The following is a 21993-nucleotide window of genomic DNA, read 5'->3' as shown; positions in this document are numbered from 1 at the left end:
TGTTGAAATGAGCCTTTAGTCCCTATGTGTCATGTTAGGTAGGGTAGGGCAAGAGGTTGCACTTGCTCTGATACATGATGGAGGGCCTTGAAGAGATGCATATTGAGCAACCACCTGGGGGGTGCTGCTGTGTAGATGGTGTCTTTTCACTCACTCACCCACAACTTGCCTGCTTTCTGATTCTGAGGGGGTGTGTTATTCAGCTGCAGCTCAGTGGTAGCAGTTAAAATAAATTTTCTTCGAGTCCTCTTTATCCAGCAGAGTGTTAGCGCCCAGGTTGAGCAGGGGCCACTAGGTCTTCTGCTCCACCAGAGTCTGATTTCAGTGTGTTGAGACTTGGACAGGAAAGATGTGTGAATGCAGTTTTCAGAGGGTTAGGGTTGCAAGCTTTTTAATTAGCTTTTTATACTGGATTTGACTGGGTTTACTAATTTTTTCAGTTTGGTTACTATGTGACTTTGAGAGTCTCTAACCTTGACAACATTTGTGTCTAGATGCAGTTGTCTAGTGGGTACTTTTTTTTTTTTTCAGCATTAGGCCCCAGTGCAGGCATCTCAGGTTCTACATATGTCCCTGTCATTTAGAGGGAGGGTGGAAGTTCCATTTCATCCGTTTCTTACTTGAAGGTCATTATTTCAAATGTTTTAGTATAATGAACCATCTCCCTACTGTGCCTCAATGGATGGTCTTTTCCTTAAGACTTAGGATGCCCAGTGTGAATGGGCTTTTGGCCACCCCCCCCCAAAAAAATTAAGTATTTGGGGAAGAAATTAAGTCTTGTGTTGCCCCCACATGGGTCTTTTGGAGAACGTTAAAGGTGCCATATATGCAGAGTTGGAGCCACATGGATTCTGTCTCTGTGGCCCTCGTGGAAGTGAACATTGTAAACCTCCAGCTGAATTGAGTGAGATCCTGGTGAAGCTTTCTTGGGCTGACCTCTTTACAAGTTACCTCTTCAGTCCAGCACAGGACTATGAGCACCATGTTTTACCACTTGGCTAGAAATTTGAAGCATCAGTGTTTGAGTACTTGCTTATCCTCTGTTATGTTTGAACTTCAAGTCAAACTGATTCACACCTGTCTAGGTTCCAGTCTCCTGTAATTGACAGACGGTGAGAAACTTTTAACCCTCCACAGATTGCAAATTTCATGTATGTATGTATTTAACTTGGTTAGCACACTGATGTTAGTGGATGCTTTCTAGGCTCAGCCTGAGAGAGAGAGAGAAGGGTGAGGAGTGGCCATTGCCAACTCCAGCCACCTTAATCTTACACCCCTAGACAAACCAGTCCCATCCTTTCTACCTGCTGAAATCCTGACTGCTGACCTTAAACTTAACAGTTATATTACAGTCACTTTAGCAGCCATTTATATTCCTCCAGGGGACAACACTCCCTTATTGGAAATCATTCTCTGCTGCCTCTCAACACACAATGAAATCATCCTCCCTGGTGATGTCAATATAAATTGGTTATCTCTCTGCTCACCAAACTCTAGCTCATCTATTAACTTGTGTGGCTTTACACAACTCGTCTCTACACCCACCCATGCTAACAAACCTCACAACTCTGGCTCTCTTATTGACTGGATTTTAGTCTCTGACCCACTTAAATATCGTAGCCCGACCTGACTCCAAGTGATCACTCCCAAGTTAAAGTTCTCAGATTCACTCCACATTCCCCTAAGCCACATAGATACATTACATGTCGCAAGCTATCAAACTTCCACCCTGAAACTTTTAATACCCTCCTCTCCAAAATTAACTGGCCTTTTCTGTCCCAACTCCCTTTAGATGAGGCAGTACACTCATTTAACTCAACTTTCATAAATATTCTTAACTCACTTGCGCACCTATCCACACAGCGCGTATAAAATCCAATGTATTCCCTTGGTAACTAAAACCACCTGCAACTTGATGAAATCCAGGGATTTGGTGTGGAAAACTTTGGTAACAACCACAATACCCATCCACCTACAAAAATACAAAGAACGTAGAAACCTGAGGAAAAAAATATCAGTAATAAAAAAGAATTCTGTTATAACCCGCCAACTGCTCAAAAATCAAATCCTTCAAAATTTTGGCATGCAGTTAATCAGATTCTGCATCCTGGCAACCCCTCATCTGCTAACCCCTGCCCAACAAACACACCACAGGAAACCACAGCTATTTTCATTTCCCACTTTATTGAATCCATTAAGATGATGTAAACTTCTGACTCCTCAACTACCAACACTGTACTTTCTCCCAACCCTTCTCTTAATCTAAACTCCACTACAGCTTTTCCCTCAAACCTGCACTCACCAGCTGCCTTAAATCTCTACTCTGCAAACTAAAACTGTGCTCTTCATCTGCAGACAATATTCCTGCCTTCTTCAAGTAGCAGCAAATTCTGTGGTTATTTCTGTATCTATTCTGATAAACCGTTCCATCTCTGAATCTAAAGTTCCTTCCACTTGGAAATAATTCTACACTCTACATATGCATAAAGGAGATAACTCCACAGAAATTGCCAACTTCATACCTATTGCTATCCTTTCACCCCTGTCAGAAACCTTAGAGAAAATGCATACACAAGCAAGTCATGCAATACTTTATTGCAAGAAAGTCTACTCACCCCCACACAACACGGCTTTCACCCAAAACATAGTACTACTACTTCCCTTCTGTCCTTTATCATTACTATTTCTGTAGCCAGAGATAACAATAAACTTGTCTCATGTGTATTCCTTTATTTTTCTAAGGCTTTTGACACGGTCTCCCACTCTCTCCTTCTGAACAAATTGGCTAACCCCAATTTCTCTACCACTACTGTTGCCTAGTTCTCTAGCTAGCTCTCTGATCGACAACAAGCAGTAAAGTGGCCCTATGCCCCCCCCCCCCTGCCGCCTGTTAAAGCTGGTATTCCCCAAGGTTCTATTCTTGGTCCATTACTTTTCAATGTCTTCACTAACCTACTCTACACATCTTGCCCTCAGTCATCACTTGTCCAGTATGCTGATGGACTCTACAGTTCTCTGTTGCAGACACCCCCACTGATCTTATTTCACTTAGTCTTCCTTTAACGCAGTTGAAACCTGGCTGTCCAATAACCAGCTTATACTGAATCCTAAAAAAAAAAACGTTTTCTTCCCAAAAACCTAAACAACCTTAAATCTGCATTCTCCATACTTTAACAGCACACCTATTGTTGAACCTTCTACTACATTTCTCTGTCATAATTAATGACTAAAATTTGAACTACATGTAAACAATTGCATTCAGAAAACACACCAAAAACTTGGCACCTCGTACAGAAAAAAGTCACCAACAAAGCAAAAATGTCTCTCTCCCATGCTTATCTGTTACCAAGGTGTACAGCTCCCAAATCCTCACAAATCTCAACTCATCACTCCTAACCAAGTTAGAATCTATGTACAACAAGGTGGGCAGATTTTTAGCGAACCAAAATTATAAATCTCATCACTGTCTCTCACTAAATTTAAAACTGGCTAGAATTTCCCCATCCGCTTCTCCTCTCCCAGCTTCTGATTATCCATTCCATATTATATCAACCATCATACTGTCCCAACCCATCACCCCTAATCTCCTTCTACACTCAAGCTCGAACTTTCAGAAGCTCAGACCAAGACCCTACTACAAATCCATAAACCTAAAAACAAAATTGGCTGCAACCTCTACAGCTACAGTCCAGCCACATCTTGGAACAAACTCCCGCTGGAAATTAGGACTCTTAAAGTTTAAAGAATTTCAGTCAGCCACAAAAGAGTACCTGAAATGTCAGTGGTCCTGCCACTGTACTCACCCTCCATAATCTGTCTTCCTATCCTAGGGCAGCTGACTTTGCCTGCCTATATCCAGATTTTAATTTCTGTGCATCTTACCTGTATAGCCACCTTTTCTATGTATTTCACTCTTTGCACAATCTAACCATATACATTTACTCTCACATCACGTGTATTACCCTCACTTACTCTATCTTCCTTAGCTAAGATATTTCTAAACAGTGCATCATCTAATCAAACCTTATACTAATCACAATCTAAACTCTAATATTATCTGCTCTTTTTATTGACAATTTACATTTTAGAAGTCTATATATTATACATCTTTTTGTACATATAAATGTTTATACTTTTATTACTGTCATTGTATTATTAATGTGGCACTTTTCTCCCCATGCCTTCGCTGAAAAAAGGCCATCCGCTCAGACGGGCTAACTAGTCAACAAATGTAAAATAAATAAAATAAATATTTGTTTCATACTTGCTTCTTAGTACAGATTTTATTATTTTTGATGTAAGAGGTCCTCTACCTAATGTTTCATAGTTGCCGTAGCATATGCAATTGTTGCTGGAAGAATTTTGCATCTAAAATATGCTTGCCAGTAAAGAAAAGATAGCAGAGATAACACATGCAGAGATGGCCACTCCCAAACTTACATGCACCCACTGTGAACCAGTCAGCATTTTCTCCGGAAACTGGTCTCAGAATTGCTCCAAAACCAGTCTGTCTCTTATCTCTCTCCTATATAGGAGTAGAAAATAAGAGAATGGGTCCTTCCCTTAAAACCTTAGCTGCCAAGAGAATGTGAAGCAAGCGCATTAGATTAGGAAGACATAACAGCTGTTCTAAAACAAAGTTTACAAACCAAGAAGAAAAATGTTACTGCAGAGACTCCAGTTGGCGGTTCCAGCAGGAAACAATCTCAACACTCAGAAGCTGTTGAAATGTTTGGTTTTAGTACTTTCGTTTTAATAAATGCAAAACGTATTTAGATAAAACAGTAAAAATCCAAATACATTTGAAGTACAGCTTGCATAACATCCCAGGTCACATGAGAACCGAGCCTTCTTTCATAACAGCCTAGGTTACATGAGAACCAAGCCTTCTTTCATTCATGAAATTTAAAGGTATACACCCCTATTAATATATTTAACTTGTAGCTTAAATGTAACTTAAATTAGTGTTCCATGGGTATTAACCATTGCAAAAAGATGTCTCCTAAACTTAGTTTAACATAAACCGTAGACAATTTATGAAAGGCATAATAAAAGCATAAAAACTTGCTCACAAAATTTTATTACACAGAGATTCCAAGAAATATCCAAAAATATTCATATAGAGAGCAAAATATAAGGAACTATAATAAGAAAGCTAAAAAATGAGAAATTGTTTTTGTATTTTATCCTTTTAAAGCATGAAGTTTAAGTAAACAACCAATAGAGATGTGATCCAGGCCAGCTGTTAGCATGGAGATTGAATTGCCAAAATAGCTAGTTCTTGATTGAGCCGCCACGGACCCCTACATTCATCTTGTGTTATTTTCTCAATGATCACAAATTTGAAAAAGTGACCAGGAATGCCTGCAGCATGCTTGGCTAAAGCATCTGTTCTCTCGTTAATTCTGAAGTCATTTATATGTTCGTAGACAGTCTTGTTTTAAGTGTGGTTTTACTAGTGTAAAATGCTGGACAATTTTGGCACAGAGCAGAATATGCAACACCACTAGTGAGATGGCCAAATGAGCTTTTTAATTTGAAAGTCTGGTTACTGACCTTTAATTCTTCACATACCATTATAAATTTTCAAATAGAACAGAAGCCAAATTTTGCCATTTTACATTTCTTTGTAGGAAAACAATTCCCAGTACCAAAACTTACCACTATATTTTTGTCAGTCACACTTGTACAGTATATTTGGTTCGTCACCCACCTTAGTATATTTGTGTTCTTGAACAGAGCCCAGTTCTGCAGAATTCTGTCTCCGCTATCCACGTTGTTTGGAGTAATAAAGACACCACTGTAATTGAGGCTCGTGGAACATATGCTCATACTTCCCCCTGCTTCGAGTATGGTAGATGGGGAAAGAGGTGGTTCTACTGTGGAGTGCTGAAGTGTGATACTTTTTATGCTGGGCTCATCCTGGGAAATAGGTGTAAAAAAAATTATTCTCCCATTTGTTGATTTCATGCGTCAACTCCTTGAACTATAGAGGTAATCTCTAGCCAGGAACATGGACCTGATGTGTTCACATTCATCCAAAAAAAAGTCTTCCAATTGTGATACCATGTGTGCAGCTTTCACGAACTGACCCTTGACCACTGTATGCTTCTGATGAAAGGGGTAGGAGCTGGAATAGTGTAAGCAGGTATTTGAAAAATTTTGTTTGCAGTGAATTTTAGGTATGAATCTTGTTGGACATACCTGGACAAGGAGATGTCTGAGTAAGCAATAGTGGCAACGGTTTCAAAGGTGAATTTAAGGAAATCAGTTGTTTGGTTTAGGTACTTTTTGAGAGATTTCTTACATGGGAAGGAGACTTGAGCAGTCATCCAAATAGCATGTGTTGATTTTACAGACGTTCATGCATTCTGACGTGAAAAGGTATTTTTCTTCCCATTTCAACATATTTGCCACAAGCCCACCACACACAGAACCCATTGCAACCCCTGTGGATTGCAAGAAATACTCATGGTCAAAGATGAAATTATTCTTTAAGACTATGAAATGGCTTATTGTACAAGTATTCCGTGAACCATTGTAGACGGACATCATGGGGAATAACATTGTAGAGATCCTTTACATCCATTGTTACAAAGATGAAGTTGTCATTATGCTCCAGAGTGTTCATTTTACTGAGGAAATCTCAATCTTTACAAATCAATTTTCTTGTGTGATTAGATGCTTTAGTTTTTCATCCAGAAATTCAGTGCAAGGGTGTTTGATAGACCCTGTGGTATAGACAGTGAGTCACATGGGGGGGCTTTTGGATGCACTTGTAACCTAGGATGTTATGTAAGCTCCATTTCAAATGTGTGTGGGTTTTTACTGTTTTATCTGAAGAAGTTTTGCATTTATTAAAACAAAAGTGCTAAAACCAAACATTTCAACAGCTTTTGAGTGTTTTTTTGAGATTGTTTCCTGCTGGAACAGCAAATTGGAGTCTTTGCAGTAACATGCAGAACAGCTGTTCACAACCTTGCTGGGGGGAGGGGGGTGGCATATGTAGTTGCCAAGCAAGTACTGCCCCAGAGGCTTGTCAACAGTATTGCCTTTTGCCATTACTTGTCTATAACTATCTACTGGAAAATGCTGTCAGATTTCTGTCCACAGGAGTCCGTCTCTTCCAATGATTATTTATAGGATTCTTCATGCAGGCATTTGTGGTGCAAGCAGGTAGAGTTTGGAGGTCAGGAATTTTGGAGTTAGTACTCCCTTAGTATTTCAAGACTCTGCCTTGTGAGCCTCTGATTTCTTTTCAATCAGTATAGAAGATGATCTTTCTTGGTCAGTCACAGATATCCTCCTGGGCTTAGAGGGACTCTGCATCTTACTGCCACTGCTGGGAATTCCCTGTGAATTGAAGTGCATATCTGTTAGGTGTCAGATCTTTCTCTGTATTTGCTGGAAATGCACTTGCTGATTTATTTTAATGGGAACCATCATAATCAAGAGTTGATGCGGTCTCCTCTTGTGGTGTAGGTGTGTGGTATTTTAATGTGCAATGTCATTTGGCAGATGCTGCCCTGAGCAAAAGAGTGACCATGAAAAATAATAGATGTTCTACATGTTTTACTGCTGCAGTCATCACACTTGGGTTATCCTGCCAGGGGTAGCCCTCAGTCTGCCTGAATACTAGAGGCTTAGTATTTCTGCGTCGGTTACTGTCGCTTCAGTACTGACGTCAGGTCGTCAGAGGTATAAAAACAGGCAGCCGACACCATTACATCAGTTTTTCTTGCTGAGTAGCCCGAAGCAGAAGCAGTTCACCAGAGTGCCGGTCGGCTGCTACCTGAGTTTTCGTTTCCGAAATTGAATCATCCTGAAGTCTTCTAAAGCTAAGTACCCCATTGGGGATCCTTTTTTCTTGCTCTAACCAATGTCAGAAACGGTTAACAATTGTCTCGCCTGTGGAAAGCAAATACCACACCGAGATTTCCATTCTTACTGCGTCACCTGTTTAGGCACAGACCATGACATACCCCACTGTCGGTTTTTTGCTTTGTTCAACACCGGAACTATTCGTCGTCGGGCCCTTATTGTTGCTAAATACTTTCGTTCTCAATCTCCATATTCTGAAATGGCTTCGGTAAGCCATCCGACTACCGATCTTCTGAAAAAACGTAAAGATAAAGACAGAGACAGATCACACAGGTCCAAAACTGCCGACGACGCTTCTGTTAAGCTAGTCACCAGTTCACCAGTACTCTAGGAGCTTTCGCAGCCCCTGATGCTCGCTTCGATGGATTCACAGGCCCCTACCGAGACACGTTCGAACTCTGACTGCCGTGAGACTCTGACTATGGAACCTGCGGATGTCTCTACCTTGGATGGGTCCGGAGCTGCTGTGCAGGCACCAGCTTCTGAGGAAGTTCTTCACACTACTGATATTAGACACAAACTGACTACTTCTTTCTAAAACTACCACGTTTTTAAGGCAGAGTATGAGCTACGCCTAAAAAAAAAAAAAATGACCCAAACTCAGACGCCTGCTTCCTTGCCACAATCTCCAATGCTTAAAATGGCAGAAGACCTGATCATGCTGATTTGGGGATCCAGCCTTTCCCTGCTAAAAGAAAGAGACTTGTCCCCAGCAGCTTTATCTGACCAAGAGTCTGACGACTCAGGTTTCGGAATATGAAGACATGCCCCAATCTGCCTATGAGGGTTCAGATGCAGAGGAATCCATTCCTTCTGCCTCCCCTCCAGAGGACTTTTCTTTTGGTGAAACCCAACATACTTTGAGAGAGCATTTCCTTTGGGAATGCCAGGATTATCCTCAGTCCAAAAAGTGACTCAGGGAGTTTTTAGATTTACCACAGCACAGACCCTTAGCTATCCCTCCTGTACTGGATGCTGTGGGTGATGTTTTTATGGAATCCAGTCCAACTCCTGATACTTTACCCCCTGCTCCAAGGAAACCTAGCAGGTACTACAGACTCGCACAAATTTCTCTTCAAAAATCCTACTGCTGACCCGGAGGTCATATCCCAAGGACCTAAAGGAATAAAAGTAACTACAGCTAAGAATACCACCCCCTCGGACAGGGATTCCCAAGCTCTAGACCGATGGGATAAAAAAGTATACACCTCTGCAACTCTCACCATTGGAGCATTGAATTGTCAGTTCCACATGTTGAAATATCAGCAACATACCATGGAACTTATTAAGCAAATATCTACCTTTCCTGACTGCAGAAAATAAAGAATTACAGGAGCTTATGCATTCTGCAAGCCAAGTCAGCAAGCATACCCTGCAATGTGGGTTTGACGCCCTAGAAACATTTTGCAGGGCAGCAGTCACAGCTTCTGTACTTAGGCATGCCTGGCTTAAGGAGCAGACCTTGCCAGACCATGTCAAATCAAAATTATTGGACACTCCTCTAAACAAGGACAATCTGTTTGGCACCAAAGCAGAAGAGGTTTTATAAAAGATGGAAGAAAAGGCCAAGTCTATGCAGACAGTCAAAGATTTCTTGCAAGTGCAGCCTCCAAGATTCAGTAGGCATTGCCCCTCAAAACATTGGTCCTTTCCATCCCCCTCAAGGTCATCTCAACCTAGACCCAGGGGAAACGGACCCCCCCCCCCAGATTACAGTCTCAGGGTATGCAGAGATCTAAGCACTGGATACCTCCACTTCTAAAACAGGGAGTGTTAAATCACCCCCTTATGGAAAGAATTCACAATGACTTCTCAACTCCTCTCCTCACCTCTGCCCAATTGCTCGTGCCCCTGGAGGAAAACTTGCCCACCATGTAAACAATTGGACCTCCATCACCAACGATTGATATGTCCTCAACATAGTATCCCAGGGGTACAGATTTTATTTCTACATGCTGCAAACCCCAAAAGGGTTCCCAGACCTCCTCCAAACCAGTGGGCAGAGGCACAAAACCAAGTTCAGTCACTGCTCTCCATAAGGGCAATTCAACCTGTTACTAGGCCAAGGTTTTTATTCCAGACTTTTTCTTGTACCAGAAAAGAGGGCACCTGACCCCCCCCCCCAATCTTAGAGCTATCCATTCTAAACACCTTCCTGGTGGTACCAAAATTCAAAATGCTCACCTTACAGCAGCTTCTCCCTATGTTGTCCAAAGATGCCTGGTTAGCCACCCTAGACTTAAAGGAGGCCTGTCTGCACACCCCAATCAGGGACTCCTGCAAGAAATATCCAAGTTTCAGGGTAGGATCTATGTGTTATCAGTTCTCTGCACTTCCCTTAGGCTTATCCACTACTCCCAGAGTTTTCACGGAATGCCAGGCTCCAGCCATTGCCTATTGCAGACTGAGAAATATTCAAATTTAACCCTACTTGGACGATTGCCTGATTCAGGCAGACAGGAAAAGCTGTTGCAGCACCTGACATTTGTAAAGGACCATCTAACCTTACTGGGGTACACCATCCACGAAAAGAAATCCAAACTAGTCCCCAGTCAATAAATTGTATTCCTGGGAGCAAGCTTGGACACAGCAACCCAGATGGCATTCCTTACTCCAGAAAAACAAGCCTGACAGGCCACTTCACTCAAATGGCCACCAGAACCCAGCTATCTGCAAGGAAAATCCTGCAGGCTCTAGGGTTCATGGCCTCCTGCATTCTACTGATTCCATATGCCTGACTGCATATGAGGAAACTTCAATGGTACTTAAAAAGTCTTTGGTGCCAACATGCTCAGGACCTGAAAACTATCATACCTATAATACCTTGTCTAAGGAAAGAGTTCGTTTGGTCGACAGCAGCATGTAATCACAACAAGGGGCTTCCCTTTACACAACCCCACGCCGCCCGGACTCTAACCACAGACACATCAGACTATGCCTGGGGTGTACATCTGGATGGCAGTTGCATTCAAGGCCGCTGTAGCCCAAGTCAGATTCATCTGCACACCAAAAAGAGATGCTAGCTGTTAAGCATGCTCTGACAGCTTTCAGATCCCTTCTCTCACCGGGACCCTACTAACCAAAACCGACAAAACCACAGTGATGTGGTATTTAAACAAGCAGGGAGGAACCCACTCTGCAGGCTAGCCATGACCCTGTGGAACATGACCTCAGCCATGCATATTCACGTGCAAGCTCAATTCCTGCCAGGCAACCAAAACTATCTGGCAGACAACTTGAGTAGAAATCTTAGACCCACGAGTGACAATTAAACCACAACACCTTTAGCCTTCTGACCCAGAAATGGGGCAACCTGAAGGTGAACCTTTTTGCCTCTCCCTAAAACCACCAACTCAGCAGGTTCTGCACCAGGGTACCTCACATCAAGGTCTGGAAAGTGGATGCCCTATCCTTCCAGTGGACAAACCTCTCAATCTATGCATTTCCCCCCTCTGCCTCTTCTTACAAGAGTATTATTCAAAGATAAGGGAGGAAAGACCAAGGGAAATCCTGACTGCCCCAGACTGGTCACGCCAACACTGGTATCCACTACTGTGCAGTCTGTCACCATTGCCTTCGTGGTGCCTACCCCAAGTCCCTACTCTCCTGACTCAGCAGGAGGGGACAGTTCGTGCATCCACAGTTGCAGACCCTGAACCTTGCAGACTGGCTTATCCCTTGACTTCTCCTCCAGTGGCCAGCCTATGCAAGCAGGTACTGGATGTCATACATGAAGCCAGACGACCCAGTACAAGGAAATCCTATGCTGACAAGTGGAAAAGGTAATGTTACTGGATTCACACTAAAGGAAGCGGATACAGCACAGCCCTCCTCGCCACTCATCCTGGATTACCTAACAGACCTACTCCACAGAGGCCTCTCCTCCTCCTTCCATTAAGATCCATGCCTCTGCCATCTCTGCTCATTACAGCACTGACCCAACACTCTTCTCTCACCCTCTTATCAAGCAGTTCGAGAGGTGCTAACAACTTAATAGATTCATAGGTAGGTTCTAGGCTATCTGCCCGAGGGTATTTATAAGCCTAGCCAGTGTGTCTGCTTTCTCTGACCCATTGATTAACTGAGCCTCTGTCAAGCAGAGCCAGTGAAGTGATCCCAGGGGTGTATTTTCTGTTGCCCATCCACTCATCAAGGTTTCTCTTGAAGAGTGTTAATGGGGGGCTCTGCCTAATGTAGTTAGGAATTTTGTTCCAAAGCATGCGGAGTCTCCGTGACAGGAATCTGTCTCTCCAGCATGTTTTTATTGTTGTGGTGAGGTTTAGCTCACTAGAGCACATGGCTCGCAGTGACTTGGATTTCTTTAGGTGGAGCATGTCCATCAATTCTGAGTTGGACGTGGCTTTGAAAGTCAGGCAGAGATCACCTGAGTACAGCCAGAGTTTTTTCAGTCGGGCGGCATAGGACATATGTTTGAGGCCAGTAATCCTCTTAGTGACGTACTTTTGTTGTCTTTCCAGCTGTTGGAAGTGTCTTGTGAGTTGCATCCCAAAGGCCACCAAGAAGAGCCCCCACCATTGCTTGGGACCTTAATTTTGTGTTGGAAAAGCTCACTTGAAAAACTGCCTTGCTTCTGGCCATCACTTCAGCTAGAAGAGTGTCTGAGCTACAAGCACTTATGGCTGTTGGAACCCTTCATTATTTTTCATGCTTACAGGATTTCCGTCGGGACTAAACCAGCTTTCATGCCTAAAGTGGTGTCTGGTGTGGCTCTCAACCAATCTGTCCATTTGCCCACCTTTTTCCCTAATCCTCAAAATAAGGGGGAAAGAATCCTGCACTCTTTAGATGTGCACAGACTGCTCAGATTCTACCTTGATAGGACTAAGACCTTTAGGAAGTCTGACCAGTTTCTAGTCAACTTTGCACCAGCGACAGGGGGCAAGGCAATATCAAAGCAAACCATCTCCAAATGGATAGCACACTGTTTCTATTTCTGTTAAAAACACCATGGGAAAACACCCCCTTCAGGGGGTCAGAACGCATTCCACTAGGGCAACTTCTACTTCTACAGCCTTTCTCAAAGGAGTCCCTACCAGGAACATTCTGGAAGCTGCTACTTGGAGTACTGTTCATACCTTCACCAAGCATTACCACTTGCCTATCTTTTCCAAATCCAGGGCGGGCATTGCAACAGCAGTCCTACAGGGCATACTATCCAGTCCCAAGTCTTCTTGGCTGCCTCCTCCCCATTCTTCACCTTTGGGAATCAACTCAAGTGTGATGACTGCAACAGTGAAACACGAAGAATATAGTACAGTTGTGTGCACTAACCATAAATGTAGATGTTTGAGTGTATTCACTGTTGCAGTCCTTGTTTCCCACCCTTCAGCCCCCTTGTGTTTCTGTTTCTTCCTCACTCCTTCAGGGCTATTGTTTTTTACTTTTTACTGGTGGTAGTTTTCCCACCATAACTTACGTCCCTATTTGGGGCAAGAAAAACTGATGTAATGGCGTTGGCTGCCTGTTTTTATACCTCTGACAACCTAACGTCCGTATTGAAGCGACAGCAACCGATGCAGAAGCACTAAGCCTCTAGTATTCGGGTCAACTGAGGGCTACCCCTGGCAGGATAACCAGTGTGATGACTGCAACAGTGAATACACTCAATCATCTACATTTATGGTAAGTGTACACAACTGTACTTCCTGTATTGGAACAGGAGACTATAAAGCCAACTGCAGGCCCACAGACTAGCATCTCCTGATAACTTTACTGGCTTACAAACGAACACAGGCTTGGTTGCAGTGATTGGGTGCTGTCCAGAACTCAAGGGCATCACTGACTGCTCGGTAATCTTCTACACTAGTCTAATGTTGCACGCCGTCATAAAACACGATGTACATTGTGTCTGCTGTTTGTGGTTATAGCTGTTTGTGCCCCCCCCCAAAGGATTTATTTTTCCTTAAAACGAGTATAACCCTACTATAAGCCAGACATGACGGTCATCTCCTTTTGCCCAACATTACCAATGCATTTGCCAAGGGCAGGAGTTTAGTGGATGCTGCCTTAATTCAGCATTCAACATAGTGTGCCTTGCTGAGTTTCATCTTGCATTGTTTGAGGGTTTGTTTTTAACCATGTTACAACGCGTCATTGTTTGTATTTAGCGTACAAGTCACAAGCTGTCAGTGATTGTGGAGTAACACTTTTACAGCACTTGTAACAGTGTGGTACACCCATTTCCAGGTTCAGATCATTCTATAGGCTTTTAGTTTGTCATCTTTATTGCTTACCATGTTTGGGCTCTTACTTACATCCTTTGAATATACTGCTGTCAACACTTGGAAGTTCAGTGAGTTTATTACTTTAACAATAGCCTTGTTTTTACAGCACATACAAAGGATATGCCATTCACATGTGAAACCTGTGGGAAATCGTTCAAACGCAGCATGTCACTGAAGGTGCACTCCCTCCAGCATTCGGGAGAGAAGCCTTTTCGATGTGAGGTGAGTACTTGGGCAGCAAGTATGATGGAAGTGGGAAAGTTCAGACTTGCTAACACAGCTCTAGGTTGGTTCCTTTATCCTATTTATGCAGCTTAGATGGCGAGCTGCTACAATTAATTTTTTTCTGTGTTGATTGCTCCATTTCACCTGTTTATCAGACTGTTAAAATTCTCATTTTTGTCCTGATCAACTAAATGCATTTGGGGAATTGCACTTCTGTCCAGAAAATCACCAGTAGTCAGAGTTTGTGGCATATAGCAGATGTTCTTCATCTCACATTGCTGCAGTCCTTACTTATGGGTAGTCCGCTGTCCTCGGTCGGCCCGAATACCAAAGTATTAGGCTGACGTCGGTCATGGGCGCACAGCCCTGACATCAGAGCGTCAGGGTATAAAAGCGCATGACCGACGTCATATCCTCAGTCTTTTTTGCCGCATGGTCCGATGCAGAAGCAGCGTTGCAAGTGCAGTTCGGCTTTCTGAAATTGTTCGTTTTCGGAGTTTCAGACATACCAAGTTGGGCTAAGTACCCCGTTGGGGAGCATTTTTGTTTTTTTCTTGCCTCAGTTATTTACCGGATGTCAGAAAGAGTGAATAATTGTATTTCTTGTGGGAAGCAGATACCGCATAGGGATTACCACTCGCTTTGTATCCCTTGCTTGGGACCGGAGCACGACGTAGTTGGGTGTCGGTTTTGTGCTAGGTTTAATAAGCGCACTATTAAGAGGAGGCTAGATTGCGCTAGGTTAGTCTTTGGCAAACGGTGTAATTATATTATGCCGTCGGATCCGACGCCCGCTTCCACGAAGAAGCGTAAAGACAAATCTGTAAAGCCTAGACAGGATGATTCGTCCATTTCGGACGCCGGTCCTTTAGAGACTGCAGTGGAACAGGTGGATCCGGCTGAAGTTTCTGTTGAGTCTCAGGGGGAAACCTTGATTTTACAGGATGTGGCCTCACAGGAGTCAGGTCAGGCTGAAGGGGCCTCTCAGGTTACTATTCTCCCTTCTTTGCCTAACGCCGTTAGGCCTTCTGCTACTGTTTCTAGGGCTCCTTCTAAGGGCAGGTCTGTTTTGCCTTCTTCTGGAGTTAGTTCTGGTTCTTCAGGGTCTGTACCTAAGAAGCATATTCTTAAGATGGCAGAAGATTTGATTACTTTAATTAGAGGTTCCATGCCCCCTCCTGATAAGAGGCCCAGGGTAGAGCCAGAGTTGGAAATTTTGGAGCAGGCCTCAGATGATTCTGAGTCTTCTGCTGAAGATATTCAAGATTTTCCTCCTTATTCGGATTCCGATGCAGAGGATTCTACTCCTTCTCCTTCCCCTCCAGAGGATTTTTCATTTTCAGAAACCTTACACTCTATGAGGGAACATTTTAAGTGGGAAGGACAGGATTACTCAGATTCCAGAAAGAGGCTTAGAGAGTTCTTGTTTTTACCACAGCACAGACCCTTGGCTATTCCTCCTGTTTTGGATGTTGTTCAGGATGTTTTTTCGGAGGCCTCATTTAATCCGGATTCTATGCCTCCTGCACCAGTTAAACCGGACAGGTATTATAGGGTACCTGAGGCTCATAAATACCTATATAAGAGTCCTAGGGCGGACCCAGAAACTATTAGTCAGGGGCCTAAGGGTGTTAGAGCTTCTGTTGTAAAGAATCCGGTTCCTCTAGATAAGGAAGCTAGAGCTTTGGACAGATGGGGTAAGAAGGTGTACACCTCTTCTACTTTAGCAATGAGGGCTTTAAATTGCCAGTTTCATATGTTGAAATATCAGAATTTCCTCCTTTATCAGCTAAAATCTAAAGTGGATGCTTTGGCAGAGGGCATAGAGTGTAAAGAATTGCAAGATTTGGTGCATGTTTCTGAACAGGTGGGGAAACATTCTTTGCAGTGTGGCTTTGATGCTTTGCAGGCTTCTTCTAGAGTGGCTGCCACTGGTTCAGTTCTTAGTAGGCATGCCTGGCTTAAGGATCAGAATTTATCTGAGCATGTTAAGTCTAGAATTCTGGATGCCCCTTTACAGTCCGAAGTTTTGTTTGGTCCTCCTGTGGAGTCTGTTTTGAAGAAAATGGAGGACAAGGCTAAGTCTATGCAGACTGTTAGAGATTTTTTGCAGGTTCAACCTCCTAAGTTTAGTAGAAATTGGCCTGCTAAGGGGTGGGCGTACCCTTCTTCTGATTCCCAGTCTAGGGGTAGATCTAGGCGGGGTAGGGGCAGAGCTCAGAGTACCTTTAGGCCTAGAACGTGGAGTTCGCCTGCTCAATCTGCTGGTGAGGGTAGGGGCCAGTCCTTTCGTAAACAGGCCCAATGACCTGCATTTTCAGCTGCCAGATTCTTCTTGCCTGGCAGCTCCTTTGGGAGGAAAGCTAGCTCTCTTCAAGCAAAATTGGTTTTTAATCACCCAAGACAAATGGGTGTTGGACATTATAAACAAAGGTTACAAGTTTTATTTCCATACATTGCCTCCTTTCAAAGGTATGCCAGACATTCCTCCTCGACAAGGGATGGAGGCTCACAAACAGATTTCATTACTTCTTCACATGGGAGCCATACAGCCAGTACCTCCTTCAGAAGTGGGTCTAGGGTTTTATTCCCGCCTGTTTCTAGTACCAAAGAAAGGGAACACGTGGAGACCGATTTTGGATTTATCTCTTCTCAACACTTATTTGGACATTCCAAAGTTCAAAATGTTGACATTACGACAGCTTTTGCCTCTCTTGGGAAAAGATCACTGGATGGTAACTCTGGATCTAAAAGAGGCTTATCTTCATGTTCCTATCAGGCCCAGTTGCAGGAAGTACCTGCGTTTTCGAGCTGGAAATTTACATGATCAGTTCTCTGCATTGCCCTTTGGCTTATCTACTGCGCCCAGAGTGTTCACAAAGGTTCTGGCTCCAGTGATAGCCTTTTTCAGGATGGAAGGAATACAAATTTATCCTTATTTGGACGATTGCCTGATTATTGCACAAGACAAGGACGAGCTTCTTCAGCATCTACAGTATGTGATGGCAGTGTTAAGATGCCTAGGGTATTCTGTGAACGAAACAAAGTCCAGTCTAGTACCCTCTCAGGACATGTGCTTTCTGGGTGTGAGACTGAACACAGCTTCCCAGATGGCCTTTTTGACCCCGGACAAACAGAAAAGTCTTTCACTTTATTTCCATCAAATGTCTCTACAGTCCAGGCTGACTGCTAGGACAGTCCTTCAAGCCTTGGGGTTCATGGCATCTTGTATTCTGGTGCTTCCCAATGCCAAATTGCATATGAGGAAGCTTCAATGGTATCTCAAAATCTATGGACACAACACTGCCAGGATCTAGACACTGTCATTCAGATAATACCTTGCATTCAGAAGGAATTTTTGTGGTGGGCTCAGGAATGTCACCTAAACAAGGGACTCTCTGTGACCCGACCAGAGGCGAGTCAGATTATAACGACGGATGCCTCGGACAAGGCTTGGGGAGCACACCTCGATGGAAAATGGGTGCAAGACACGTGGCCTGTCAGACTTCAACATTTGCATATCAACCTGAAGGAGATGTTAGCAGTACAATTTGCATTGATGGCTTTCAAGGATTTACTTCACCCAGGGCAGGTGTTGATTCTAACAGACAACACAACTGTCATGTGGTACATCAACAAGCAAGGGGGAACTCATTCTTACCCTCTTTGCAGACAAGCGATGATTTTGTGGGAGACAGCTCTGTTACAACCTCAATCTTCAGGCAAGATTTCTGCCAGGAGCACAGAACTCCTTAGCAGATGTATTGAGCAGACAAATAGTGGATCCTCACGAGTGGAAATTGGATCCTCAGGTATTTCAAAAGTTGACAGTGTCATGGGAACTCCAGACATAGATCTGTTCGCTTCTCCACTAAATTACCAGTTGCCAAAGTTTTGCACAAAAGGTTTCATCCCACAGCTTGGAAGGTGGGCGCTCTGTCATTCAGTTGGAACAATCTTCATGTATATGCCTTTCCACCTCTACCTCTTCTGCCCAAGGTTCTCTTGAAGGCCAGACAAGACAAGCCATCCATGATCCTGATAGCACCGGATTGGCCTCGACAACACTGGTACCCACTACTGAGGAGTTTGGTCCGAGAGCCTCCATGGCCTCTGCCTTTGATTCCACACCTTTTGTCTCAGGAGGGCAATCACTTTCTCAATGTCAGAATTCAGTCTCTGCATCTAACAGCCTGGCATATTCTGTTTTGAATTCTGGAGGTTCTCAGCTTCTACAACAAGTTTTGAAGGTTATTTTGGAGGCCAGGAGGCCTAGTACAAGGAAAGTTTATGCTGATAAATGGAGGAGATTTTTTTATTTGGAGCAAAGGGAAGGACTTTGATGTTTCCAAGCCTAATTTGAGTGCTTCCTTACAATATCTTACTGAGTTATTAGACAAAGGTTTGTCCTTCTCCTCCATAAAGGTTCATGCTGCAGCCATTTGACTCACTATGACTGTGACCCTCCTTTATTCTCTCATCCTTTGTTTAAGCAGTTTCTCAGAGGGGCAAAGAACATAAGTCCCCCACGTAGAGCTCCTACTCCTGCTTGGGATCTCAATTTTGTGTTGGAAAAGCTTACTCTACAACCTTTTGAGCCTGCAGCTACTGCCGAGTTAAAGTATTTGTCATGGAAAACTGCTTTTTTGTTGGCCATTACTTCTGCAAGACGGGTTTCTGAATTACAGGCCCTTATGGCAGTGGAGCCTTTCTTGATTTTTCATAAGGATAGGGTATCTTTGCGTACTAATCCTTCCTTTATGCCTAAAGTGGTTTCAAGTGTGGGCATAAACCAAACTATTCATTTGCCTACTTTTATGCAAATCCTCAAAATAAAGGGAGAAGATTTTGCATACTTTGGATATTCACAGGCAGTTGCGTTATTATTTGAGCAGAACCAAGGAGTTCAGACAGTCTCAGCAGTTGTTTGTTTCCTTTGCTTTGGGTTCACAGGGTAGACCTGTTTCAAAACAAACTATTTCTAAATGGATTGGGTTTTGTATTTCTTTTTGTTATTCCCATCATGGTAAGGAGATTCCGGCTGGAATCAGACCTCATTCCACTAGAGCTACTGCAACTTCTACTGCCTTTCTAAGGGGGGTAGCTACAAAGGATATTTTGGAAGCAGCCACTTGGAGTTCAGTACATACTTTTTCTAAACATTACCACCTTCCTCTTTATTCTAAATCTAGGGCTGGATTTGCCACTGCAATATTACAGGGCATTTTAGCTGCCCCTAATGCTTTATGATTTTTCCAACCTCCCTTTCCCGTTGCTTTGGGATTCTACCCATAAGTAAGGACTGCAGCAATGTGAGATGAAGAACATAGTACAGTTTTGTACCTACCATAAATGTAGATGTTCGAAGATCCACATTGCTGCAGTCAATCCCTCCCTCCTTCCCCTCTGTAGCTTAGCATGGTTATATGGTTTGGGTGATGGCTGTAGTTGGGCATATCTTTTGGGAAGGTTCTCTGTTTTTTGGCTGTGGCCTTTCTTTTAGGGCCTTCTGACATCTGGGGCAAGAAAAGACTGAGGATATGACGTCGGTCATGCGCTTTTATACCCTGACGCTCTGATGTCAGGGCTGTGCGCCCATGACCGGCGTCAGCCTAATACTTTGGTATTCGGGCCGACCGAGGACAGCGGACTACCCATAAGTAAGGACTGCAGCAATGTGGATCTTCGAACATCTACATTTATGGTAGGTACAAAACTGTACTTTTTGAATTTCGCTGGCCAAATATTGAGCATTTTAAAAAGTCATGATTATCATCCGTCTTTCAGTTTGAATTCTGTACTGTCACATATGTGGATGCTGTGCAGAGTATATTTTGGAATTTTTGGGTGTGAGGTCCTACCTTGATATCATACTGACAAAACACTTCTGGTTGTGTATGCTCTAGATTGCTCTGCATATGCTAGAGGAATCGTTCCAGCCTACTTTACAGTACTGCTGCTTCAGTGCTTACGTTTAATGCCATGTCCAGCATGGCTTTCTCTTCTTTACCAGCACTGTTTCGGTCTTTGCAAGGATTGGCACCAAAGGTGTGGTGTTAATGCTGAACCACTGTTTGTCTGATAGCCACTTAAGTTTTCTTTTTTGTGTGTGTGGGGTGGGGGTAGTCCTGACAGTCAACCGGTATGAGGCAGTGAAATTATTCCAGACAGGACACCAGTCCATCACAGGATGCCCATGCTTGCACCATAATTTCGAAGCTCCTTTGTTTACATAGTGGCATAGCTTTACCACCTGGAAGGAAAAAGGAGATTGCGACAAAAACTACAGACTTCATAACTGGTATACCGAAAACAGAAACCCAGCAGCACTAACCACTGCACTCATGCATGCATATGGTTTAATCCCAGTACACTCTTAGCCCGTTAATTCCCAAATTGTCGTATCCATTGTACTGAATTCCAGTACAAGAAATCAGTGTGAGACTGGAAGGGATTGCATATTAGTGCAAGGAAGGATGTATGCCATTAGCTACGCTTTTGTGCAATACTATTCATACTTTTGTTTTATGTTTTTGGCATGTGGTTATGAGGGGATTGTCATTTTGCATAATGGTACTCTGTCCACGGGGACTGTTAACTTGCATAGTAGTGGATGGAGAACTTTCCCTTTGCCAACATTGTTGTGCTGGGTCTCAAATGTTAGTGTTTCTGTATATGTATGGAAAGTATATGTGTGGGTGTATGTGTGTGTGTGTGTGTGTGTGTATATATATATATATATATATATATATATATATATATATATATATATATATATATGTGTGTGTGTGTATATGTGTATGTTTGTGTATGTGTGTGTATGTGTATATATGTGTGTATATGTATATATATATATATATATATATATATATATATATGTACACAAAAACGAGGTGAAAATCAACCAAGAAGCAAATCAGTAGAATGGAGACCAAGCCACAAGGTTTAAAAGCTTAAAACCAAGGAATTTATTCCACCACGATAAAAACGTACAAAGGACCACATCCACCAACAGGAAAACAAACATAAACGCTGTTTCTCCAAATGCGTTTTCGTTTTATCCACAAAAACTTCATCAGATGCCATCTGTCGGAGAATTCATCAATCATTTATACACCTATTAATTAACCAATTAACATATTTTCCCTCCAATTTCATCCTTTTTTAAAAAACCTAAAAAGTTTTATTTATTATTAAATCATTTCATCCAACCTTTTGTTACTAAAAAAGTTTTGTTAATTTTGTAACCTCCGTTTTAAAAAAATAAAACCAACACAATAACCAAATTAATTCATTAAAATCATACATTATTCCGTTACATAAAACTAATCTAATAAGCCATTTCTTGTGCAAATATGCCCTCTCGTGGCCATTTATGATAATGAATTTATTAAAAATGTTAAAAATACTGATACCTTGTATTAAAACCTGAGTTACTTAAATAACATGAATAAATAAATACATACCAATTATAAGTATAGCTTGAATGTGCCTAACCCTACAAATAGTTAAAAACTAAGTATTAAAATCTTATGTATAATTTTTGTACTTCCATTCTATGGGAATTTGTTTCAAAAAATCCTTTCAAGAAACCTTTTACAATTTAGCTGCCCTTAACTTTAAAATAGGTAATATACTTGTG

General features: G+C 42.6%; 1 protein-coding gene across 2 annotated transcripts in view; it reads left to right on the top strand.

The window, feature by feature from the left end:
• Window positions 1-21993, top strand: part of ZNF652 (zinc finger protein 652) — a 541773-nt gene that overhangs the window by 445303 nt on the left and 74477 nt on the right. For both annotated transcript variants that reach the window (XM_044055265.1, XM_044055266.1), the window contains exon 4: window positions 14233-14348. In XM_044055265.1, the coding sequence (XP_043911200.1) occupies window positions 14233-14348 (116 nt within the window). The remainder of the gene's footprint in view (window positions 1-14232; window positions 14349-21993) is intronic.

Source organism: Protopterus annectens, chromosome 13.part0 (genome assembly GCF_019279795.1).
Source record: "Protopterus annectens isolate FY-2018-M chromosome 13.part0, PAN1.0, whole genome shotgun sequence".
Classification (NCBI taxonomy): domain Eukaryota; kingdom Metazoa; phylum Chordata; order Ceratodontiformes; family Protopteridae; genus Protopterus; species Protopterus annectens.
The sequence above is the reverse complement of the archived record's forward strand: the minus strand, read 5'-3'. Positions and strand labels throughout refer to the sequence as shown.